A 26964-nucleotide genomic window follows, 5' to 3' on the forward strand; every position below is an offset into this window, starting at 1 on the left:
AATGCCCCCAGTCTCCAGTGGTGCTGTTTTATAAGAGGGTCTTAGACCAATCCTTCCAGCAGCAGCACGTTGTAAAAGGAGACTGCTTAACGACAGGACTCTGCAGTGTCACCCAAGATCCCACTCCTATGCAGACCAACCTGGGACTAAGTCCAATTGAACCTAGATGGATTTACTTCCAAGAAAACTTGCATAGGATTGCAGTGCACCACGTGTTATGGTACTCCGCTCCTCTTTCAAGGCAAATCCATTTCAAATGCTACCAGACTGTTCTCTCTTCCTCAAGGCTTCCTGAAACAATGCAATAAGCTGCTAGTAGAGGGCAGGAACTTTTGCAAGAGCTGTATGTGAATTCTGTGGTAGAGATTATTGCGAAAGGGATTGAAAATAAAACTGCCTGTATCACAGAACTTATGGGGAGGCCAGGGATGTAATACTGCGCACAGTTCTGGTTGCTGTGTCTCAAGCAGGGGGCTGTAGAGCAGGAGAAGATGCAGAAAAGGATAACCAGATATGGTCACAGGGCCAAAACAACTCACCTGGGAGAAAAGTTTGCAAGATTTGGTTTGTGACACAGTGTATGGTATGGATAAAGTGAAAATTTTCTCCCTCTCTCATATCACTAGAACTTGGGGCCCAGTGAAAATCTGGCATTTTGCATGGAAAAGTGAGATATAATTTTTTTAAAAGCATTCCATTCATATAAATTTAACAAATAATTTGTTGTTGTTGTTTTATTTTATACTCCACATTTCCCCAGAGCCAGTACTCAAAGCATGCTTACAAAAGTTAAAACAAACACAGATAAAACATAGAAAGCTAAAATATAATTGTTAGAAAACAAACTATAATGGAATTAAAATCATTTAAAAACAAATCTATTAAAATACAGATAGTAAAAATAGAACAACACATTTAAAAGCAGTCAGGTCCCACATTCCTGCCAGAATAAAGCCACCTTTACCTGCTGGCAGAAGGACAGCAAGGAGGGAGCCAGTCTGGCTTCTCCAGGGAGGGAGTTCCAGAGTCTGGGAGCAGCCACCACTGAGAAGGCCCTCTCCTGCGTCCCCACCAAACATAAGTAAATCAGTTGGATTGAAAATCGGGACAGTATTCCTTCACACAACATGTAATTAATTGATAGCACACACTGCCACAAGAAGTGGTAACGGCTACCAGCTTGCTTTGGGTTTAGGGGCAGTTTGCTTCTGAGCAATAGGCAGTGGGGTGCAGCTCTCTAGATGTTGTTGGACTACAGCTCCCATCATCCCTGACCACTGGCCATAATGGGAGGCAAAAACCTAACAACTGGACCCTAACTCAGCTGGAAGGGCTGCCCTAATTATCCCACTGCTCAGAAAATGTGTGTGTTTGTCGGTGGGGACAAAACATTTGTAAAGTGTGTTTATTTTATGTAGGGGGGGGGATTGTATACTGCTTAATTTAAAAAATGCAGTGCCTGCAAAATAATACAAAATAATCATCAATAATAAAAACAGGAAAACTTTAAAAACAGCTGTGCATAACAAAATTATGTGCTAAAATAAAAAAAGTATTTAAACAGTACAGGTAGCCCCCCAGACACCAATGAAATTGCGTACAGTTGAAACCCATTGAAAAAGCCTGCAAACACCCCATTTCGCCCCTGCCCCTGTTCCTCCGTTTTAGTGACGTTTCAGTGACGCCTTTATGATGTTTCTGGATCACTTCCAGATTCAGCACAATGTGCGTATACACGGTCGTGCACATATTGAACGCACGTAAATGGAGGGGCTGCCTGTACAGTGAGGGTGCCTGCCTAGGATGATAGGCAGAGAGGTTGATGGGCAGAGAAGAGGGATATGCTAGCTGATTCATCCCAGTGACCTCTCTGACTCAGCCTTTTGCTTGTTATTAATCTTCAGTGTCTGTTGAACAGTAGTTCTAGTTGCCACTGATGAATCTTCCATAGATGTGCATAATAATAATAATTATTATTTTAAGCCCATCACCAACATTTTCTCTAGTCTAAGTTGCCCCACTTAACCAGGGGGCAAACCACATTGAATTAAATGGGACTTACTTCTGAGTGCCTAAGGGTTGCACCCTTTTAGGAATACTATAATAGACAGTCCACTACTTCCAGCACATGGCTGGAAGGGAGTAGGCACTGATCCGTCCTTTTTCCTACTCTCTAACCTTTTTTGACTGGTGCTTAAGGCATGTTAATGGGCAGTTGCTAATCCATATTAAACGGGCTTAAGAAGATGATGTGTGAATGACTAAGAAGGGTGGACATTTTACCCTTCTGCATAATAGCCACATTCATCAAGCATCTGTTTGATTTCTTGGAGTTTTTAACCTATGCTTTGTCTCTGCATATCGACATCTGTGCCTTGGCCTGCCATCACTGAAACCCTCTGAGGTGGAGTGGGGTTAGGCATATTTTTGTAGGAATCTCTGTTTTGTGACTTTCTCCTGGGGCTTAATTTCTTCAGGAAATTCTGCAGCTGAAGCCAGCCCCTCCTCATTGGAAACTCTTAATAATAATAATAATAATAATAATAATAATAATAATAATTTATATCCCACCCTCCCCGGCCAGAGCTGGGCTCAGGGCAGCTAACAACAGTAAAAATTACAGTAAAAACATAATAGGGAGGGGGAACCAATTTAAAATACAGGTTAAAATGCAATTTAAAATGCAGCTGCTGGATGTTTGAAGGTCTGATGTGACTACCAAGCAGTACAGTGGTATGTCGAGTTACAAACGCTTCAGGTTACAAACTCCACTAAGCTGGAAGAGTTACCTCAAGTTGAGGACTTTGCCCCAGGATGAGAACGGAAATTGTGTGCCGGCGGTACAGCGGCAGCAAGAGGCCTCATTAGCGAAAGCACGCCGGTAGTTAAGAACAGTCTCAGGTTAAGAACGGACCTCCGGAACGAATTAAGTTCATAACTAGAGGTACCACTGTATCTGGAAAGCTCTCTGTAGATGCCCAAAGCTCCTCTCCCTTTTATTTGTATTCCGTATGTTTGGGTACCAGGCCCAGGCCTTCACGCTGAAAACTGACTTAGATTACCCTGTCCCAAATTATACCTTGCCTCCATCGAGTGAAAATCAAAACCACACCGTGTATTTCACTTGGTGCTCCAGTTAGTGAAAAACGTGGAATGAATCTTGCCTCCCATCCATTTTTCTTTCAGGTGACAGGATTTAAGCACAGTGAACACAATTTAAACTTTCATCGTTCACCATAGACATTAAAAAAAGAGTTCTGCACTTTTTGCAAGATTAAAAGGCAGCCCAGGGGCAGGGATCCAAACATGACAGCTGGCTAAAATAAACCTCTTGTTTATTGCAAGAGCCACTTAAGGGGGGAACACACACTCCACAGCCAGCATGAAATGCTTTCTCATTTCCTTAGTTTGTCTCCCTTTTGCCTCTTGAACTTCTTCATCAGTCATTAAGACAGAAGTAACTCCAGCGAGTTTAGTGGATGAACCGAATGTTATCACAGTTTCCTTCCCTGCTTTCAATTTCTGCCTTGAAAACTCATCCCAGATAAGAGGTAAAAAGGGGAGGAAACTGCTGCGGCTTCTCAGGGCTCTGATTTATTTCTTGTGGAATGGTCTCAGAAGGAGCAGCAGCCTCTTCCCCCAGATTCCAGGGGTTCTTCAGGCATCCGATGAAAGAGCCTGATCTTTAGGAAAGGCCACACCATGAAAACCCAGTGCCTCTGAGGTACTAGAGCACACTTTTGTTTTCTGACTCTCAACCCCTTGCAGATAATATGGTAGCAATTCATATTGATTGGCACTTGTGCACTTTCCCTGCATCTTATTTCCTTTTAAATCTTTCCCCATCTCCCATGATTCTTGCCCCCCCCCCTCTTTGGGTTCATTCACACTTCCATTTGTCCCATGGTCTCTAGGCATGGGTCTGAGAGGCTTTTCGTTTGCCCTGCTGCTTTCGCAGGGAAAACACACTGTTTAATGCTGAATTGTAGCATATGTAAATTGGGATTTCTGCAGACTGACTTCGGGCAAGCAAAAATCCTATCGGAACCATGCCTGGAAAGCATGGGGCAAACAGAATAAAATGTGGACCAAATGGAAGTGTGGATAAGCCCTTTTCTTCCATATTTGTCCTGAAGTTGCAGAAAGGTGCCAGAGTAAATATTGAAACTATATTTGAGAGCTCTGAGAATCCTTTTGATGCTTTTTTAAAATGAGCAACATTTTTGCCAGCTTCCAGCTTCCCATCCTATGAAGCCCCCAGAAGAGTTCTTAACTAACTGAGGGGTTGTGTACAATGAGCAGATCAAACAAAAGCAATTGAAATAGCTCAACACAACGAATGCTTTCAACTGAAGATGCAACTTATACTGACTTCTCCAGTCTCACTACAGTAGTATCTTGGGTTAAGAACTTAATTCATTCCAGAGGTCCGTTCTTAACCTGAAACTGTTCTTAACAGGAGGTACCACTTTAGCTAATGGGGCCTCCCGCTGCCGCCGTGCCGCAGCGGCGCAATTTCTGTTCTCATCCTGAAGCAAAGTTCTTAACCCGAGGTACTATTTCTGGATTAGCGGAGTCTGTAACCTGAAGCGTCTGTAACCTGAGGTACCACTGTACTATTCAAACCCTTCATGGCAAGCATCTCTGGTACTTAGTAGACAGCTAACGCTGCTTCACTGTGACCCACTAAAACCTGCATCGCAAACCTGCGCCAGCCAAAAATCTCCTGCCATCTCACTCTCTGTGGTCTGCACCCCCCACTGCAAACCCAAGAAGAGAGCACCCTACCTGCCTGCAAGGGGAGGGAGGTGGGACGTGGAAGGAAGCAAGACAGCTAAGAAAAGGTGAAGTTCAGAGATGAAAACTGGGATGGGGAGAGAACCCAGGCATCATTTTCCTTTGGCCAGGCAAGCACCTCTTTCCCTGCACAGTGCCAGCAGCATACGATGTATATCCCAGCACAGCCTAACCAATGTGCAGACTACTGTACAATCTTGTAATCCTGAACAGGTAGTCCGAACACTGGGCAGACGGAGTGGAGCCTCTGAGTCCAAAAAGCCGGCAAGCAGGTGGTGCACTTACTTCTTTCCCGGGCTCCTGCCTCCGGGCTGACCGTTCTCAGGGGAGAGAAAGACAGAGAGACAGAGAGAGGGGGGAAACAGGCAATGGGAAGACCAAGTCCTGTCAGAAGAAGCAGCTTACTTTACCAGCTGCCAGGGAAGAAACATCGGCGCCAGCTTCGGTGATCCCCGCATCCGCAGAATCCATTCAACCGTCCTGCCCCTTTCTTCTCCAAGCTTCTTCATACGGAAAACCACCCAGATCCCTTCGGCCACATCGCAGGTTCCTTAGGGGGAGGGAAAATAGAAACAAAATTAAATAAACGAAGAAAGCAAACAGTTGTCACCAACTGAAAAATTGGGAGAAGAGTCTCTTGGAAGATGCAGCCATGTGCTGGAGGTGGAGGAGTTATGGGTCCTCAGCTCCTTTTAGGGAACCCCCACATCTGGTCAGCTCGTGGTAGAAGATCGCTTGGGCCTGAAGTATCCACACAATGCTTCCGTGAAACGCTTTGTTGGTTTTTGTGGTGGTTGCTGCTGCTGCTGCTGTTGCCCCAAAGGAACTCCAACTCTGCTTTGGCTTCCAGAGCAAATGTCCGGGGAGTGCGGCATTTGTGATCAGGTCCGCCACAAAGCTTCTTTGCTCCCACGTTGGCCACTTGCCTTTGCAGTTAGCCTCTGGCTACCAGGAGAGTGATCTGGCTCCCTCCCACACCTCCTTTGTGGCCTCCAGTCCCCACCCAGCATCTGGCACTCATTGTGGCTCCGTCATTCTGGTCTTTGCGCCTCCCTTCCTTCTCCTGCTTCTCTCCTGCACTTCTGCCTCAATTGACGTGGCAGTGCAAAACTAACGAGGCTTGAAGGAGGAGCTTGCCAGCTGCTGGGAAGGTCAAAGTTCGACAGGAACTGAGCCGCCTGGTGGATAAGGTTGCGAGGGAGGGGAAAAGAAGGCTCCATACCTTGGATGGAAACTCAAGGAATGTTGTCTTCCCTCTGGTGCGCGGCTCCCGTGTAGCGATTCCAGATGTTCCAAGGGCCATGTGCTCTATTTCCTCTCCATTGCTGCAGGGATAAAGGCTGCTTTATGTGCAATATGCAAACCCACCAGCACACACAAGATGGGGGTGGGGGGAGGCAGAAGAAAGGGAGATTTGGAATCCATGGTTTAGCAGGGATGAAACAAAACTAGCAACCGATCTGGAGGATGTGGGTCACTCCCCTTTCTTTTCGGAGGCCCGTCATGACCATTCTTCCATTATACTCACGTTCCCTGACTTCTGGAGTGTAGGATGCAAGGCGTTTGGCGCAGTTACGCAAGTATGATCTGTTCAGGGGAAGTGAGCAGCAAAGATCACTTGCAGAGCTGGGTCATCCGCTCAAGAGTAATGTATATAAACTTTCCCCATTCAGATCCTACAAGGCAGCTTTCTCCAGTCTGGTAACCTCCATATGTTTTGGCTGGGGCTGATGGGAATCAGTGTTTTGCACCCCCCCCCCCCCGAAAAATAGGGCACACTTTTGTTTTCAACAAAAATAGAAGTGCCGGTACTGCATATCCTTGAGTTGTTGTTGTTTAGTCGTTTAGTCGTGTCCGACTCTTCATGACCCCATGGACCAGAGCACGCCAGGCACTTCTGTCTTCCACTGCCTCCCGCAGTTTGGTCAAACTCATACTGGTAGCTTCGAGAACACTATCCAACCATCTCGTCCTCTGCCGTCCCCTTCTCCTTGTGCCCTCCATCTTTCCCAAAATCAGGGTCTTTTCCAGGGAGTCTTCCCTTCTCATGAGGTGGCCAAAGTCTTGGAGCCTCAGCTTCCAGTGAGCACTCTGGGCTGATTTCCTTCAGAATGGAGAGGTTTGATCTTCTTGCAGTCCACGGGACTCTCAAGAGTCTCCTCCAGGACCAGAATTCAAAAGCATCAATTCTTCGGTGATCAGCCTTCTTTACGGTCCAGCTCTCACTTCCATACATCACTACTGGGAAAACCATAGCTTTAATTATACGGACCTTTGTTGGCAAAGTGATGTCTCTCCTTTTTATAGAAATGAGCGAGGGGCTGAACTCCAGTCACATAAAGACAATAGGTGAAAGACAAAATAGTGGAGCAGGCATTTGAGCCTCTGCCTTAAGTGCATCCACCAATTTAGGACACCCTTTGGACTTTTACAGGAAGGCAGTTGTGAAAGGCAGTTGCAAAACTCAGCTCTCAAGCCAATCTAAGGCAGTGGTTGATGGAGAGGCTTCAGTCCAGTTAAGGCTGTTGGACTCCAACTGCCATCAGCTCCAGCCAGCGTGGCCAGTGACCAGGGGTGGTGGAGTTGTAGTAGTTCAGAATAGGACCATCGTTGGCTGCCTTTCTATCAACGCAGATCTGTTGTCTATCCAACTTGGCCTTGTCTACACTGGCCGGCAGCAGCTAGCTCTCCAGGATTTCAGGCAAGAGTCTTTCCCAGCCCTAAATGGAAATTCTAGAGTTGAATGCAATGCATAATGGATGTCCCACCACTGAGCTAGGGCTTCTTCCCTCACTTGGAGGGCCACAGATACCAACCCGTGCTCTAAGGGTTGAAGCATCTTTGTCACATGAGCAACAGGAACATACAGAGAGGCAGGGAGATCCATCCACTTTCATTTCCCTCCAAAGCTGAATACACCAGCATCCAAGGGGTGGGTGTGGGGAGGGTGTGAGCTTATTGTTGTTGTTATCTTTATTTCACAACCTCCCATAAAAGATACTGGAGGGAGGGAGGGAGACACACACACACACACACACACACACACACACACACAGAGAGAGAGAGAGAGATAAACTCTCTCTCTCGCCTTCCCGCTTGAAGATAGAGGGTTGTATGCCAGGGCTTGCAAACATGGTCCCCTCTGAATGTTGCCAGACTCCAACTCCCATGAGCACAAAACAAGTGTGGCTAGTGGCCAGGAACTATGGGAATTGTAGTCTAACAGTATGGGGGCTGGTCACGGGCTTCCCATCCCTACATGGTACCTAAGTGTAATGCATGTGTGCATTAGAGTACGTTAGACACACCTACCCTCTCATCCAGAGATTTTATTTCTGGAGACAGAGGGTATAGCATGGGGGCCTGGACCCTCCACAATGAGCACAGTAGCATTATAGGGCATGTTGAATTTTCAACTTCCAAATTCCCAAAATGCGGGGTGGTAAAAATTTGTAACACGACTTGGGAATTCAAAAGATATTTTGGTTAAATTAATATAATTTAGTTTTGCTTGGTAAATAGAATGTGTGTAAAATTGCACTGGTATCATTTAAAATGATTGCCAGGTACTTGCATTTATACATTGTTGTTTTTTAGCATTACCTGACATTTTCAGATGGTAAAATAAAGATTCTTTGGTTTTCCGAAAGCAGTTTATGTGCTTGTCCATCAAACGGAGACTTACCAAGCGAAATGTTGTCAAAACACAAAAATAACAGCAGATTTGAATTCCTCACATCCAAAAGCATATTTTTTTTTTTGCAATAAATTTGCGAAATGAAGTTTTACCCACCCCACCCCACCCAAATGGCACGCCTTGCTGTAGCAACTCACCACGGTGACATTTTGACGAGGGATTTCTCAAAAGACAAAAATCAGGATGGTGATTTATTAGGGTGGTACAAGTTACACAAATAAGGACGGCTGGAGTGTGTGGGAGAGGATGAGAATATAACTCCTGCCTATCCATACCTACTAAACAGGCACAGATAGAAGATGCCCTACATCTCCTCCGCCCCCCACTGCCCCTCACTCCCGATCCCTGGGTGTCCGTAGATCCTTAAAGGGAGTGCCTCTGAGTTATGACCAGAGTCTGCTTTCTCTCACCACTGAGTCACTCTTGCACGTGGATGGGATATGTGTGTGGGTGAGAGAGAGAGAGAGAGAGAGAGAGGAAGCGGGGGGCTGCAGAGGGGGGAGAACGTGATAGGTGCCCCCCCACCTCTGTTTTATACCTCTATTAAAATGCTGAACTCATGTTACCACCTCCCTTTGCTCCGTGTCCCAGAAAAAAACGACTACCCACAAATCATCTGAGCCTGGTTAACTCTGAAGCTTCTTCTCCCTTTCCAGCCCCAGGCTCAAGGAGAGGTGCCTGAGAATGAGAGATGCAGTCAATAATAATGCAAATATAATAAGGCAAAAAACAAAAAGTGAAAAAGGAATGGGAGTATCTAAATGAATACCTTAAAAGCCAAGGTTCGAGGACAGAAATCTGGCTGAGTCCGGAATAACCTTGTGAAGTGAAAGGATAAGAAAGAAGGATTTATATCTGGATGCTAGGATAGAGGTGATCAGGAAAACAGGAGGACACAATGAGAGGTAAAGGAGGTGCTGTGGGATTGGTGGAAGTCAACGTTCGTTTTTCTTTTTAGTGTTTATATTATTAACTTGTAAGATATGGATTTGGATTTTTTTTGGAATGTTGGTTTTTGTGTTTTGTGAACAGTAGTACCTCTGGATGTGAACAGGATCCGTTCCGGAGCCCCGTTCACATCCTGAAGCGAACGCAACCTGCGTCTGAGTGTGTGCGGGTCGCGATTTGCCGCTTCTGCGCATGCATGTGACATCATTTTGAGCGTCTGCGCATGCGCGAGCGGCGAAACCTGGAAGTAACGCGCTCTGTTACTTCCTGGTCGCCGTGGAGCGCAACCCGAAAAGGCTTAACCTGAAGCAACTTCAACCCCAGGTATGACTGTATTGTTATCTTTTGATATTTTTCTTGTTGTTGTTGTTGTGTGGAAAATACTAATACAATTTATAATTAATTAAAAAAGAGAGAGAATGAGAGATGCAGGCTGCAGATGTCTTGGTCCTGAGCCCAAACCTCTATTCCACCCCCACCCCCAAGGCAGGCAGGCATCTACTCCTCCTGCCAGTCAGCCCCCGCCTGCCCGCCCCATCCTACTCCTTTGGCTGGGATGCTTCTGGGTCGTTTCAGCCACTGCACACACACATACCCACAGCTTGATTGCTAACACATGGGCTGGAGGCTCCCATCCAACACTTTGAAGGTCTCGGCCCTCGGCAGCTCGTTACACATTTTCCTGTCTCTATATTCAGGAAATGAAGTCAGAGCATTGATATAAAACAGGCTGGGCTGAAAGGGGAGAAGATGGAAATACTTGAGAGGCTGAGGCCAGGAATTTAGAGTGGGGGGCCAATGGCACAGCATATCATGTGTGCAAGAGAAGGGTCATGATACTGGGGGGTCCAAGAAGGTCTCTTGCATCGCACTGCAAGTCCTACCGGCAGTTCAGTCACATCCAGATATGCCAGATTGCAACCCTACCTGGTACTTTGAATCCTAGGGTAGTTTGCTTGTTGCTAGTCTGGTTTATTGCATCCAGGACTGCCGCAAAAGTTTGCGCTTCCTTCGCTGGTGTTTCCTAACTGAGCCACATAACTGGCAAGGGGCAATGTGTGCTTTCCAAGAGCTGAGTTGCTAGTTCAGAGCAGAATTCCTTTGAAGAGCTCAGTAGCTTGGGTGTGTGGGTGTGTGTGGATACTGTGGGAGGTCAGTTGCAAGTCAACACCAGAACATGCAGAGCAGCTGTAGGAACATATAGCCTACAGGACTGCATCCTACATTAGGAAATTCCTACACGACCTTATAATCTTGACCTTCTACCATGTATGCATGTAACAACAACATACATAATATAATCGGATGTGGTTATTATTGCAACGAGAAGCATGCATGTGTCACACCAAAGTTTGGGAAGGGACTGTGTCATAGCCAAACAATGTGACCAGCAAGAATCATGCGGTTCTTGTTGGACTTCAGATGACAAGCTTCAATGTTCCCCAGGATAAACAGCAACAACAGGCACTTAGAAACCAGTGTACCAGGAAGAAGCCTAGCCTAGATTATTTATTCCTGACATGCTATGTTTCCATGGGCAAGGAATTTTAAATGTAGAAGGACACTCAGATAAGAAACCCATTGCTGGCTGTTCACTGTTGTCCATCTCAGCAAGAGCTGCACCGTATGATTTCCCTGCAGCATATAGCTAAGATGTGAAGCAGCCCTTAATGTTCTTGCATTTAGCACATATTAGCAGTGAAAACTGAATGAATGTTAGCGTTGAAGTACCTCATCCAGAAGAACAGGAAAGCAAATTATCGTAGTTGGGTTCCTCCTCCCAGTGACATCTTTCTGGTGGTGAGATACCATATCCTATGGCTACAGGATTTGAAATGGGTAGAAGTTATTGAGCAGTAACTGTAAGCAGCAGCAAAGGATTGCGGGGCAATGGACTGTGAGCCAGATACACCCTCGCTTTCTCCCATAGCAGCAACATAATAACCTAAGAAGAAGCCAATGGTCCAACTATTCTGGCCTCCTGTTCTTACAGATTTCTGTGGGACCTGAACATGTGCATTCCCCCCCCCCATTATTTCCAGCAACTGGTATTCATAAGCACTGCAGCCTGTAATCATCAGATGGGAAAGGCCTTTATGGTGCCAATGAACACCCTTGTGAGTGTGCTGCAAGGACATGATGACACTAGAACAACTGATCTAGGAAAGCTATCACTGTTCACCTGCTTCAACTCACAGAATTTTCCACCCCAATATGTGGTGATGTACAATGTCTTTGGCAGCATTAAAAGGGGATTATACACCTTGAGGGTTCTGCCTGTGGTTATTAGCTAAAAAGTCAGTGCTAGAGCACATGCTTTGCATTAGAAATATTGCAGTTGCGTTCCCTGGCATCTGTGGGTAGGGCTTTGGGTAGGACTAGGGAAATCCTTGTCAGAAAGCCCAGGGAGCCACTGACTCATGTCATAAGCACCAGCTCCTGGCCCGGGGTGCACTTCCCCCCATAGGTTTTTTTTAGGGGGCTTGGCCCCCCTCATGTTGGATCCCCTCAATCATCTTAAGAAACTGGCACCTCTGACCCACACTTGCCTTTCCTCTGCTCTTTCCAGGCATGTCTGAGCACCTCCCTCCCGGAGATTTCTCCACAAAAACCCGCTTTTTAAAGCTGAATCAGAGGCAATGGCAATCCGTGGAAAACCTGAATTGATGCTTGCTTTGATTGAGCACTAAAGAGCGGGTTTTCACCAGGAGAGCTCTGGGGAAAAACAAAGGCAAAAATGCTCGGATATAGAGCTTTTAAGTGCAGACCAGTGCCTGGGAAGCACGGGTGAAAGGTAAATGTGGATAAGCCCTTCGTCAGTATGGATGACACTGAGCTCGATGTACCAGATGCTCTGGCTCAGTATAAGGCAGATTCCTATGTTCCTTTCTAATGCAACCCATACAGAACCATGAGAACTAGAATCTTATTTTATTTTTTGGCAGACAGTAGCTGAATGGTACCTGCTTTGCATTAAGAAGGTCCAGGGCTTGGCTCCCATCATCTTCCAGTACAGCTGGGAGACACCCCCCCTACCTGAAACCCTCACAACCAACACAAGAACTCACTGGGTGGCCTTGGTCAAGTTTAGCCTGACTTAAAGCTCACAGTTGTTGTGATGCAATTTTTTTTAAAACAAACAAACAACACACTTTTTCATGCTGGGAAAAGCAAAGGAAATGACTAGTAACATGACCTGACCTGAATGTGATTCATAGATTTGAAAGTAGCCACCCATTTCCATGCCTCTGAAACAACTGAACGGGATCGTGGAGTAAAATGCATTTCCAGAACTATGATTCTTTGCGGGCACATCCATCATCTTATAATCTCCTATGACGTCGCCTGTTGCTTGCCTTTTCTCTAAATGAAAACATACTGGATGCTGCAACCTTTCCTCCAGCTTTCAGGAATGTGTCTAACGATCCCTTTAAAAAAGCAAGTTATGGATGGAAGGGAGAATAGTGAGGCTGTCTCTGCGCTTGCACCCCAGGCAGGTCCAATATTGAGAGGAAGTGTGTGGACATAGCAGGTCCCTGGGCCTGAGGTTCTCACCCCTGGGCTAATGAGTGATTTCTGCTCACTTTTCAAAATCTCCTGTGGCTACAGTGTTTGTGAGACACACCGTCTGTTCTTTTCAAACAGCAAGGAGAAAGCCCAGCAACCCTGTTTGGTGTAGTCAGGACAGTAGTCAGAATTCAAACAACAATGCACACACCATCCCCTTCTTTGCTTTTGCGGTTTCTAGTTAGATTTTGGCGCCTGAGAATTGCCAGCCAGCCTGCCTTTTCCATTTTCTGTCTTGCTGTAAGAGATCATGTTGCTTCAGTTTTCCAATAAAGCAGCCGCAGTTGAATGCAGGAGAGGCTTCTGGGATGACGGGAACGTTTGTTCCTCTTCCTGGTTTAATGGTTCCCCCTATAGGTCATTTTAAAGATACCAGTATTTTCTACTGATTTGCAATGTGGTCACAGAAAGATGCGTTTATGGGTTTAGACCATAGCTGTCAACTTTCAGATTTGAAAATAAGGGATCAGCAGCCTCACCTGTCCCGGGGACAGTCTACGGGATATCTAACCATCCGGAATAGCAGCGGGAAACGGTGCTGGAAAAGGGAATTTCCCGCAAAAAAAGGGAAGGTTGACAGCTATGGTTTAGACTGGGTGAGCTGCTTATCGACCATCCTGGTAACACTAGGAACAGCATAACACTCTCTCACTGGACAACTTATGTAGCTGAATGTTGGAGTATTCAGGACAGATGGAAGAAAGTCCTCTACTCAGAACACATAGAGGTTTTAGAAAAATCATTTGTTGTTAGCTGCCCAGGAGTCCTTTGGGACAAAAAGTAGGATATAAACAAATCAATAGCTAAACTTGGGAGGCTTTAAAAGAGGATTAGACAAATTCATGGAGGATGATGCTATCGGTAGAAGAAGAAGAAGAGTTTGGATTTGATTTCCCACTTTATCACTACCCTAAGGAGTCTCAAAGCAGCTAACAATCTCCTTTCCCTTCCTCCCCCACAACAAACACTCTGTGAGGTGAATGAGGCTGAGAAACTTCAGAGGAGTATGACTACCCAAGGTCACCCAGCAGCTGCTGCCCAAGACAAATTGCCTCAGCTTTCTTCATGGACTCTCCAGCCTTGATGGCTGGAGATAGCTTCTTGAACTGCAGTTGCTGGGAACCTCAGAGAGGGCTCTTGTGCTCAGATATTGCTTGCATGCTTCCCAGAGACATCTTGGTGGCCACTGTGCACAGAGTTTATGTGTGGGCTGTGCAATGCCTCGTCTTTATTGAACATTTGTTCAGATGCGTTTGTTGGGGAGATTATGTCTTTCAGTCAATTGCAGTCACTTCTCCCACACTTTTTCTTGTATTTCCCCACCATTCTCCTAACTGTGAATAGGATTTTCCATTTGTTCCGTGCAGAACTGTTTTTTTTTTTTTTTTTTACAGAATTGAGGGTTGGTGCTATGCTCCCTGCCCTTCTGGGTAGCCACTGTAAGAAATCACCTTTGGAACAGCATTCCTGTGTGTTTTGGGAAATAGAGGACGTTGTTCACTACATTAGTCGGTGTCCTCTGTTTAAAGATTCTTGTGGAAAAATATATGAGTTTATCCACAGGGATAGATAGATAGATAGATGATAGATAATTTATTACGGTCAGACACCAGCTTATAAAACACACTTGGGGGTACAATCCCAGAAGGAAAACAAACATTTAAAACAATGTACAACAATAAATTTAAAATTTATAAACATGATAAGCGTATAGACACTTAAAACTTTAAGATAAGCTACCGCAGAGAGATGACCCAGAGTCACCCATGGAACCGAGTTTGGGGATTTTCTTAATGAACTAGTTTGGGTCGGGGGATGGTCTGCGCCTACAGAGCTGTACACAGAATCTGGCAACCATCCGGGTCGTCTTATGATCTTTGCCTGACAGGAGAGGGTCAATTTTTTGCTTTTCCAGGAGGTCAGCGAGCCTCACCAGCAGGGGATCAATGGTCCACAGGGATAATTTTATTACATCAAGTGAGATTGTGTGCTTTTTGCTGTTGCACAAGGGAAATCCCATTACCTTGCATGCTTCTGGAAATCAAGAGCTGGTTTGGTGACTCAACTCTGAACATCTTTCTTCTTCTCTCTGTTATGACTTATAGCTAAATAAATATGATGGTTGCTAATGCTATTAGCCCCTTTACTTAAATAGAAATTGGCACACTCCACAATGGTGTTGAATGCTTATCAGGGCTGGGAAATAACTGGCGGGTGCTCTTGTGCCTTTCAGGAAAAAGAGAAGAAATACATGTTGCCAGTGGATAATCTGAAGGTGCGGGATGTCGAGAAGGGCTTCATGTCCAGCAAGCACATCTTTGCCCTCTTCAACACTGAGCAGAGGTGCTGCCCTTTATCTGAAATTCCAGTAATACCATTCCATCTGCACATTTGGGGGTTTTAGAAGGGCAGAGAATGGCAAGTGTGAGGAAAGTGAGGTCGTGGGATGGCAAGTATTAGGAAGGTGAGGGTGTAAGAGGACAGGTGTTGGCACCATGGTGGCAGAAGGTGACAATTAGTAAAGGCATCAGTAAAGGCAGAGGATGGCAGATTTACTCTGGGGATAATTAGGTGTATAAAGGACAAGGGGGGTGATGCTATAGGAAAGTGTAAAAGCATTGTTTCCTAAACTCTGAAAGCCCTGCTTTCTAAGGACCAAGCAGGATGTGATCAGGATATATCACATTTTGTTTTCAAAGTTCAAAGGAACTACTGGGCTCTGTGACTTTCCTGATACAAGGCTGGTGGCTGCCTGTGGAAGAGCCAGCAGCAGAATGCAATGGTGGAGAGATGCAGAAGATCCCTGGCTGCAAATGATTACCCAGCTGAATTGCACAGAAAAGAAGTGGTTTATGCCTCACATTGATGCAGCTGGTGTGGCAAGCGAGGCCAAGGCTGAATGGGAGCCTCTCTGCACCCTGCTCTCCCTCAGTGTATGATATGAAATTGCACCCTCTGTCTGAGAAATAAAACTCAGTTCAGATTATCCTCCAAATTATTATTTGGAAAACTGGGGGTTGCACCCTCCTCCATCACTCTGTTGATTTCAACCTAGAGATCAGTATATTTCCAGCTCATGAGTTCTTTCTTAATGTAAGTTCCACCACCCCTTGTGCAGTAATCTGCCATAAAAAAAAATCTGTATGGAAATTTATCTTTAAAGATGTGCTTTATCTCATTTCTAAATATATTTTATCCTAAAATAATACCTTTGTAAAACCCCTTTTGGTACATTTTTTCAGCTGAGCACTGTATTGCAAAATTCAGAGAAGTGCAGATTCTCACATTCTCACATTAGACTGGTGGGTGCAAATCAGGACTCTTTATGGCAGGATTAACAGAAAACAAGTTAATGAAGCATCCCTACTGGAGCCATGGTTTGCTTGATGTCCAGACTGGGCGAATATGGCCAGGGATCACCTCCAAGTCATTTTCTGAAACTGTGGTTTGAAGAGGCATTGCAAACTATGTTTGGAAATGGAACTGTTCGTCAGCTGGCAGTCTCACAACAAGCAGCTTATAGACTGATTACTTCCTTTTGGCCCCTTTTCCTGAGATCTTGGCTAACTTGTGACTACAGATGGGAGAGAAACTCAACTCAGTTCTCAGTTAAAGCCAAATCTACCTAATTCATACTTTCAGGACCAATCCACAAACTGAAACGCAGTCCTCCTTTGAAATTCTCACTTCGCAGAATTTTGCAATAAAGTTTCCCAGCTGGGTAATGTGTAGAAAATACGTATACTAGGATAAAGCGTGCTTTTTAAAAATGCATATATGTGTGAAAATAACTTTTAAAATGTGTTTTATATTAGTTAATTTTTTTGTTTTCTTTTGCCCCAGGAATGTGTACAAAGATTACCGGCAGCTGGAGCTGGCCTGTGAGACCCAGGAGGAGGTGGATAGCTGGAAGGCCTCCTTCTTGCGCGCAGGAGTTTACCCGGAGCGTGTTGGGGTGAGTTGATCCACAGCAGCGACAGAAGGGTAAAGGAGTGTGGGGGTAATGCATCTTAGAGCAAACCATGCCTACAAAGGACGCCACCCTCCCTGGTAGGGGCAGCCATGTTTGTTTGTTCATATGATCTACTCTGTTCATGTACAAAGTAAAGAGGGATGGAGTGATGGATGTGGGAAGCCAAACTTTCCCCTCAGGTTCTCACACACAGTCCATTGCCTCAGCTCGCAGCATCAGAGGTCAGCCAAAGGTAGCATTACCTGTAGCAGTGGAACCCTGTGTGTCCTTCTTGTTGTGCCTTCAATTTCTGCTCATCTTAAGATCTCCCTGAACATTTTGATTGGGAGACAATAACACGTCCCCAATACAGTGGAACCTTGGAAGCCGAACGCCTGTAAACGCAAACGTTTCAGCTCCCAAATGATTGAAAACTGTAAGTTATTGTTCCAGTTTTCAAATGATTTTTGGAAGCCAAATGTCCTGCACAGCTTCCGATTGGCTGCAGGACGCTCCTGCAGCCAGTTGGAAGCCACGCCTTGGAAGTTGAACATTTTGGAAGTCGAACAGACTTCTGGAATGGATTCTGTTTGACTTACAAGTTACGTCTGTATTTAGATTGCTCTTGGGGCCCAGTATCTCCACCATGGAAGAGTCTGCCGCTTAGGGGATTTCTGACATGCTGTGCTCAATGCCCTCTTTGACGTGCCAAGCGCCACCACCTCTGATGCGTCCTCCCCTGTCCTTCCCATTGAGTTTTTCACTAGAGATAACCGTGCCCTGCTGGTTCTCTCCCACCCAGTTTCCTTTATGTCCACTATATCAATGGTCTGGTTCCAACCTGGTTCAAGTGGAGCCTGTGCCTTTTGTACAGGCCTAGCTCGCCCCAAAGTGTTCCCCATTGCCTCACAAATCCAGAGCCCTCTTCCTGACACCATCGTCTCTTCCACACATTGAGGCCACGAAGCTGTGCCTCTCCAGCTGTCCCTGCCCATGGAAGCCAAGGCGTTGGAGATCCTGGCTTACAGCATCCTACCTAGCAACCTAAATTTGGCTCCTGGGACCTGATGACTGCGTTTTCCCATGTCAGTGGTGTCAATGTGCCCCACAACCACTGATTCCTCCCCTGCACTATCAACCAGGCTCTCAAGGTGATGAGCAACACCAACAACCTTCACACCAGGCAGGCAGGCAGGCAGGCAGGCAGGCAGGCAGGCAGGCAGGCAGGCAGGCAATTTCCTCTGTGGTCTGCTTGTCGATCCTGCACCAAACAATCTATGTTTTTAACTATTGAATCAGCTGCTGCCAGGATCCTTCCACCCCCTAGAGAGCTTTCCTTGACACAAAAGAATAGCTCTTCTTCCTCCAAGGAAATGGTCCATTCAAAAGAAACGTTCCCATCTGCCTCAGAGCGACACTCTCCTTCCTCAAGCCCCCCCTTCTCCCCTGACAGCAGAGGCGCTATCTTCGGGAGAGTGGGGTGCGTCTATAACATCTCTGAAGACTTCACCCACCAGCCTCTCTGCCTCTTTTAGCTTTTCCACGTCTGCCTGTCGCTTCCTGCTGAAAATCCTGTACCTTTTTATGCCACAAATGTTCTGATTTATCTTTTTGTTCCCCCTTTTTTTTTGCTAAAGTGCAACAGTACCTGTTCAGGTGGCAATACTGCAGCAACACAAGGGACACATTGCAGGAACGCAGAATGATGTGTGGGCGTGTGGTGATCTAGCACTAATATACCATTGTTGTGTCAGTGGCATGCTGGCCACAAAAAACATGTACTAGTCTGGAAGAGCCCTAAGCAAGGCAAGAGAGGAGAAAGGTTCTGCTCCCCTCAGTTGAGAAGGAATGCAGGGGGGAGGATATTAAAATAGGATGCCCAGACCTGCTTTATACGCAGGTGGGGTAGAGATGTGAACGGCAAACATGGCAGCTGACATTATGTTTTGTTTGGTTCTAATGGTTCTATTATTTTTATGGTTTGGTTGGTTACTTTTATTTTGTATTTTGTAGCCCGCACTGCTATCTTGAATTGGGTTGGGTTATAATGATTTCAAAAACGGATAAATAAAATATACTTTTGTGGTTATTCACAAGGTAGTTTCTGTTTGCCTGAACACTCTAGCAGTGACCAATACAGGAAGAACAGCAGCTTAGAACTAATGTCAGTGAATGTGAACATTAGGATAGTAGAAGTACTTCACTTCCAGATTTCCATATATTTATAAAGTATTTTAATTAATGTAAAATCAAGGAAGGAAGGAAGAAGGACAACACAATCAAAGTTTTAAATTTAGGAGCAAAACAGAGCTTGTATTTTCTAAATAAGTAAAGAGCATATAATTTAGAGGGGGGAAATAAAAGCAGCAAAAAACACAAAGCATCAGTCCAAATGTTGGAGCCAGAGGACATTCCCACCATCTAGATTTCTTTCAAATATCATTGTTATTAGTTGTTCCATTAGGATTTTTAATTTAAAAAGTGGAGTACAACTAAAATATGTTTGGTGCTGACTGTCCTTGGAGAGGACAGTGTTGACAACTGGCCTTCATTTAAAAAAAAAGAGGCAGAGTATAATCTTGTGTCACTCTGCTTTCGTATATACAGATCATTTATCTTCTGATAAGGGACCATCTTTCCTTAGAATTAACAACTTCCTGGGCAGCTGGATCTCACAGATGAATTGTTTCGACAGTATTCCTTTTCAAGGTCTCTTTACTTATCTGAGATTCCCTATCATATTAGAGAAGAAGCAGATGTATTTCAAAACAAACTCGTGCCTCTTTAAGACATGAAACAAAAAGGGGGAAATGTAAATGGCGTAACTATGAGGGGCTCTTGACTGGCTTCAAACCAGGTGTGGGGAACCTCTCCCTCCCCCCATGTTGCTGAATTACAGCTCCCATTATCCTAGCAAGCATAGCCAATGACCAATGGCTTTCAACTGATGCGAGGTCTTGTGTTTCGTATAATGGCGAGTCACAGACTCATGCTGCAAAGAAGGAGGTTCGAAACTGATAGGATTACTTAGGTGGTGTGTCTTGTGGTGTAGGTTGTTGTTTTCATTAGAACCTGTAACAGTGGCCAAAATTCTCACTATTAAGATTCCTTGGCTTGTTGGCCGAGTGAGGTTCTCCCCACATCCACCTACAGGAGTTTTTATTTTCATTTTTTAGCAATGGATCACCAGTGAAGTCCAATCATAACTTTGTCCACAGGCCCTTCCCTGCATTCCAGGCACCACCAACACCATTCCCTGTCATAAGGCTGCTTATCTCTCGTCCCAGTTGGCCCTTGAAATCACCACTTGGAGCAAGACAGCGTTTCTCCATAGGAGGGGAATTGAGGACAGGACCATGAGGGGGATGGGTGGGTGAGGAGAAGCAGCTCCCACTCCAACAAGACATTTTAAAGGACAACATGTAGTGTCTGGAGAAGAGGTGGCAGCCCTCTTCGTCCCCATCTCTTCTAAGATATCCCATTTATTGTACCACTCACAGCCCCCATTCCCTGCTTTGCCCACTCATTATTCCCCACTTCCTCTTCCTTCTCACAGGCTCCACACACACATCTGCACGGAGCAGATACTTGGTCTACATTGGATCACAACCCACCAGGCCGCCATATTGTATGACTTGCTAAGTGACTGTGGTGCCACCTTGTTGGTGATACAGTGGAATGATTCTGGCTCTGAGTCCGTCATATGCTGTGTTGTCCTTCTAAACTCTTTAAAACCCATTCTGCCCTTGTCGTGCTTTACCCCATTTTAATCAACGTGCTTCCCCTCCTTCGCTTTGCATTCCCCTGTCCTTTGATATATTTTGTGGATGGGCTCTCCATGGGCCCTGCTTCCTTGTCCAATATTCTTAAACTAGATCCAATGTAAGTTCTGGGGGCACAAACCCTTGTCACTACTGGTAAGTAATTTTCTCTAGGAATCTATACTTATTGAGCCAGTTTTACTTTTTTATTTTTATTTTTATTCTGTTGCTTTGCAGATATTCCATTCCAGTCAATTTTATTTGGTTAACTATCTGCCTTATCTTTGAGTTCCTTTAAACATACATTTTTTGGTGAGGTTTGCCATATTTTCAAGGCCATACTACTAGATACACCAGATGTGCACCAGATGATGCAAAGTAAAATACATGGATTTAAAAAAAAGTCACATTTTTTTCCTTGTTTTTGTTTTCCCTTTTTGCTTTTTGTGCTCAAATGGCCCTCCAGGACAAAGACAAAGTAAGTGACGGCCCACCTTTGCCTGCCTTGCCCTATAGTGGGAATCACACCATCTATTTCTGAATTGCTCTTTTTGAATTTATTTATTTTTATTTTTTTACTTTCTTTTTTAAAAATACCAAAACACCCTTCTGTCTCCATGTCCCAAAAGACATGCATTCCTCCCTTCCTCCTCTCTGCACTTCCTGCCACATTTGCCTGTTTAATTTCTTTCCATTCTTCTTGCTTCTGTTTTCCTTTTACTCGTCTTGAGTGTCCTTGTCTTTGGAATTTGATTGCCCAATTTCTGAGTTGTATCCAAATGAGCCTTTGCCCCATCTTGGGTTCTTGTTTTCAGAGTCTCTCCGCTTCCTCATTGTCCTGATTTCCAATCCCCTTCATCTTCCGTTTCCAAAACCGCAGTGATGCTTTCATCAACCATTTGTGACAAAACCACAAAGGAAGAAAGTTGGGTTGGGGGTGGAGAAAGAGACCTGAGCTGAAAGAACCTTCCTCTGTGAGAGACTGTTGCCGCCCCCCAAAAATCTGTCTTCACTTGATGCCCCGGTGTTCTAGGGAAGAAAATAAAATGAATGGTCAAAAGGAGTAGGTGGGCACCCTAAGTATGGAAACAAGCATTGTGCCACACAGCTGTTGGAAAAACACCCTGGGGGTGCCCCTTCTGCAGCCCCCAAACTCCAAGCGTCCTCCGGTATGTGCAGCTCTGGAAAAGGCATTTCCCTTCTTCTCCAGTGCGCTTCAGCGGCATATATCAAATGATATATGCACACTAATCTTCTAGCAAAACACAGCAAGAAGCATGAGACATCATAGAGCTAATATATGTCTTTATTTACCTGCTATGTACAGACAAAGGAGTCATGGCGTCCTCTCTCTCCAGCTCTGAGAGGGAAACAGAGCAACAAGTAAAAGCAAAAGTACAGTACAATAGTACATACAACGGAAGAGATAAGACTGTCTTCCGTTCCCACACTCTTCCCAGACAGGCATGTGATTTACACCAATCTCACCTGCAGCATCGGAGGAGTGAAATACTAACATCCTCCCCATTTTTAGGTAACCAATGCTGCATAGGCTAACGCAGCAGTAAGCGAAGTAAACATGCAGTTGTCATACGCATATTATACCCCTGTAGTACTTGTACCACCTGTGCGACTACTCGCCACTGGACTGGCTTCGTGCCTGACCACCTTGCACTTCTGGGTACCTTCCTTCCATGGGACTAGAGCCCTAGCTCTGTTCCTGTCGTGGGCTATAGTGGGGCGAAGAACCTGTGGTCTTTTAGATGTTGTTGGGATCCAGCTCCCATCCTCCTTGGGCATTGGCCATGCTGGCTGGGGCTGATGGGAACTGGAGTCCAACAACATCTGGAGAGCCACAGGTTCCTCTTCCCTGGATTCGACCCTACTACATCATGTGCATAAAGTGTGTCCTCATCTGGCAGTTGTGTATGGGTAAACTGCTGAACTAGAATTTGTCAGCAAACGTTGATTCCTGATTTGTTTAGGACTCAATCAAGACCACTGACTTCTCTCCCAGTACAGATGTTTTAAATGAGCATTGCTGAAGATTGCATTATTGCCAATGACTGCTGCTATGGGCTTCCCGTGGGCTTATCTTGTATATGTCTAGGCTTCGTATAGAAATGCCACAAAATTGTCTCTTCCCTTTCATGGCTTCTTGAGAATACTAATTTCAGTTTATCTAATCTAGCTATCTAACCATTTAACACTTTGGGCAAATTCACAGAAATTGGTGTAGGTGGCTTCTAATCTGTATAGTGTTTTATAGGCAAGCCAAGCCAACATAAAGCTCATTCATTTAACCAGAAAGCATCCTCTCATGCATCTATATGTAATAAAATAACTAAGGAGTATCATATTGTAGGAGATTCTCCAAGCTCTCTCGCTCCTGCTTTGGGAAGGGGGCACCTGACTGGTCAAGCTCAGTAATTGTATCTAGCAGCTCAGCATCCTCCCCTCCCCCTCCCAGGGCTGGAATTGAGAAGAACCAGAGTGAGGATCCAAAATTTCTGGGGTGGGTGTGTGTGATTTGGATATATTGGGAAATTAGGTAAGAATGAGACCATCAGCTCTGAAGTGACAAGCCCCATGTCTTCTCATGGTGTTTCATCAGTTCCTCAGCCCTTCCCTTTTTTTGCCCCTGGAGGTGTGGCGTGTGTTTGCCTTGCTAAAGACACAACCTGTTTCTTCAACATCCTACATAGGCCAGTGAGTCGGAAGAGAATGGATCTGACAGCTTGATGCATTCCATGGACCCTCAGCTGGAGAGACAGGTGGAAACCATCAGGAACCTTGTAGACTCCTACATGGCCATTGTCAACAAGACCATCCGTGACCTCATGCCTAAGACCATCATGCACCTTATGATAAACAATGTATGTATCCCATCAAACAGTCTATGGGACTGCATGTAACCTAGGACAGTGGAGGCCTAATGTGAGGTAACAGCTAGAATGGGAGACTAAGACTAGGAAGACTGGGCTGTTGGCATGCATATTGTATTAGGAAAAACAGTCTTCTACAAATGCTTCCTCAAAAGTGGGTCCAGCTGCATTCAATGGGGTTTACTTCCTGTTAAGTAAGCTTAGAGTAGCAAAAATAGATGCTTAATATTAGACAAAGGGGCCTGGAATATGATGGTAAGGTAAAGGTAAAGGGACCCCTGACCATTAGGTCCAGTCGTGACCGACTCTGGGGTTGCGGCGCTCATCTCGCTTTATTGGCCAAGGGAGCTGGTGTACAGCTTCCGGATCATGTGGTCAGCATGACTAAGCCGCTTCTGGCGAACCAGAGCAGCGCACAGAAACGCCATTTACCTTCCCGCCAGAGCGGTACCTATTTATCTACTTGCACTTTGATGTGCTTTCGAACTGCTAGGTTGAACTGCTAGGAACATCAGGGTAGGGGCTTCCTAAATAGTGGCCTAGGCAGATAGCAGTTTAAATGTTTATATGGCAGATCTACTCTGAATGGTGACTGCCTCTGTTTCCCCCTTTGGTAGACAAAGGACTTTATCCACTCGGAGCTGCTGGCAAACCTGTATTCCTGTGGAGACCAAAACACACTGATGGAAGAATCAGTCGAGCAAGCCCAGCGGCGTGACGAGATGCTGCGCATGTACCATGCCTTGAAGGAGGCACACCACATCATCGGGGACATCAACACCACCACCATCAGCACTCCCTTGCCTCCGCCGGTGGACGACTCCTGGCTGCAGGTGCAGAACATACCGTCCGGACGCAGGTACCCGAGGCTCAGGGGGAGGCCCCTGCAGACCTTCCTGAGGCCTCTTTTAGCAACTTAGGTGGGCCCCACTGCTGGAATGGGAAGCTTGGGTACTGGAGCATTGCAGTTCAGCAAAGCAGCCGCATTTGTGCTCACAAAGCATCGCAGGGGTCGCTGGGACCTTGGTGCTCACCCAGCGCACAAAAGGCTTGTGGAGGATGAAGGTGGATGGCGGCCAGGGGCGCCAACTTGAATAAAATGGGGGGGGGGAGGTAAGCCCTGCCCCGCACAATTGATCACAAGACATGCTATACACACATGATTTGAATGGCAATGTTCATCAATTTTGTGGGGCTCAGCCCCTTCAAATATTTTATTGGAGATCTCGATCCCTAGGAGAGATTGCTACACACTGTGTGTACACAATCCTCACATCTTTGCCTCAGGTAAACAAGCAGGCTGTGGTAGCGTTGCAAATCCTGTAAACACTACTGTAGGATTTGCACCTACTTGGCAAGGGAGACCATGAGGCAAAAGACATATTCACCAAAAGCATGGGCGCCTCCCTCCCTCAAAATGCTGCCATCTCCCTTGAAAGTGGTTTTGTCTATAGCCTGAAGGGTTCTTTAAATGTGCCAGAGCACCTTGTCATCCTGTGGGCCTGCCGCGGCAGTGAAACCCTCTCTCTGTTCAATAGGTCTCCCACATCCAGCCCTACACCCCAGAGGAGAGCTCCTGCAGTCCCCCCAGCCAGACCTGGATCGCGAGGCCCGGCTCCTGGACCACCGCCTGCTGGTGGTCCCACTCTGGGTGGTGCTCCTCCTGTGCCCTCTAGGCCTGGGGCCTCCCCTGATCCTTTTGGGCCTCCCCCTCAGGTTCCATCTCGGCCCAACCGTGCACCTCCCGGTGTCCCCAGGTAAGTCTGGCTGTGCAGTGGGTGGGCGGGAAGGGAAAAACAGGCTCTGGCCACCAGCTGCACTAGAACCTCATGAACCTCAGCCCACTTCCTAGGGAGTCAGGCCCACTGAACACAGCAAGGATTCCTCCAGAGTAAATATGCTTAGGGTTGTGCCATTAAGTGCCTCTCCCGGTGCTCAAGGTAGTAGCTGGATTCCCCAACTGCTGCTCATGATAACTTGTTCATTTTTTGCATGCTGAGCTTCCCTTTGGGAAAAGATATTGGGATCTTTTATATCCTTTGGTGGATCTGAGGAAAAGATGGTTTGGGAGATCACTGGAGGCAGCAGCACTGCCTGGAGTGGTGTGCTGGTGTTGAAGAAGATCTGTCATAATGGCTAGGTGCAAGGGCCTCATTAGGGAGAAAGCCTAGGACAGTTCTGGCTCCTATAGTAGGCCTCAAATCACCTTCTTCCACCATTTTTAAAACTTTGCTTAGAAAGAGGTTGCCCATCCTGGCAGCCAGGGAAATGTGGGCATGGTTATAAGGGAGCACATTCCGAAATTTAGGAGAGGCCAAGTTCAGTACAAACAGGAACTACTTATGCAGATTTCATGTAAATCTGTCTCATGAGCCACTGCCCCCTGACCTTTTGAGCGCCTGGGAGCGCAAGATGCAAGTGAGAGAATTCTAGAGAATTTCTTACTAAGCATTTTCTATCCTTTTCTGATGCAGGGATTTCAATCAGAGTAGGAAGTCACTTCAGTCTAGAGTCTTAGGGCTTTCTTGTGTGACACCACCCCACCTGTCCAGTGGTTCTTGCAAGAAAGAAAGTGTTATATTATTGATTGGGGAGGAGAACTGTATTTCACCCCTTTTGTGATTAATTTCCAAGGTAGAGAACCCCATAGAAACAGACCCCCACTCCAGCCAGAGCAACCAGGGCCTCCCTGGGGAAAATATGGTTCTGCCAACTTCTCTTTCTATAACATGAAGAAAGTTTAGCCAGAATAAGATGTTGCACTTTGGACCTGGCATGCAGAAGACTACAACTGAGAATGATAGCAAAACTTGTTTCCTATAGAACAGCACCACGGACTTTTACGTGAAGATCAGTCCAAACGAGTTCGGGGGAGGTACTCCCAAGTAAATACGCATAATTCTATGCATGTTTACCAAGAACTTAGGCTGCAGTCCTGACCCACCTGCCTGGGGGTAAGCCTCATTGACTTCAATAAGACTTACTTCTGGGTAAATATGGTTGGGAGACTTGCACTGCTAAGTCATACAATGGGAGCATGACCTGTGGAATGCGGTGGGCCTTGATAACAAACAGACATGTAAAAGACCAGGCTGCTGCACGTGGTTTTGCGTGTCTGGAAATACTTCGTTTTGCAAATGATACAGAAACATTTGGGAAGAGTTTTGTTGCTGATATTTAACTGCTGATCTTAAGCAAAAGAAGGCTGTCTTTTATTTATTTGTTTGTTCATTGTTTGTTTGTTTGTTTGTTTGTTTAAATAGCAAGTAGCTGTCCAGAGCTGGTATTGGGGTTTTTTTTTACGTGTGAGTAGGGAACTAGGTATAAATGCTTCATTTCAAATAGCTGAACTTGAGA

At 45.7% G+C, this 26964-nt stretch overlaps 1 protein-coding gene across 17 annotated transcripts in view; it reads left to right on the plus strand.

Moving 5' to 3' along the window:
* Window positions 1–26964, plus strand: part of DNM1 (dynamin 1) — a 132558-nt gene that overhangs the window by 90592 nt on the left and 15002 nt on the right. For 12 of the 17 annotated variants that reach the window (XM_053373541.1, XM_053373552.1, XM_053373544.1 and 9 more), the window contains 5 exons: window positions 15243–15352; window positions 16853–16964; window positions 23428–23598; window positions 24225–24466; window positions 25146–25364. In XM_053373541.1, coding sequence (XP_053229516.1) covers window positions 15243–15352; window positions 16853–16964; window positions 23428–23598; window positions 24225–24466; window positions 25146–25364 — 854 coding nt within the window. Of the gene's footprint in view, window positions 1–15242; window positions 15353–16852; window positions 16965–23427; window positions 23599–24224; window positions 24467–25145; window positions 25369–26430; window positions 26493–26964 lie in introns of those variants that run through there. The other 5 variants (XR_008328450.1, XR_008328449.1, XR_008328451.1 and 2 more) reach the window with 3 other exon arrangements.

The sequence above is a fragment of the Podarcis raffonei genome, chromosome Z (genome assembly GCF_027172205.1).
Source record: "Podarcis raffonei isolate rPodRaf1 chromosome Z, rPodRaf1.pri, whole genome shotgun sequence".
NCBI lineage: Eukaryota > Metazoa > Chordata > Lepidosauria > Squamata > Lacertidae > Podarcis > Podarcis raffonei.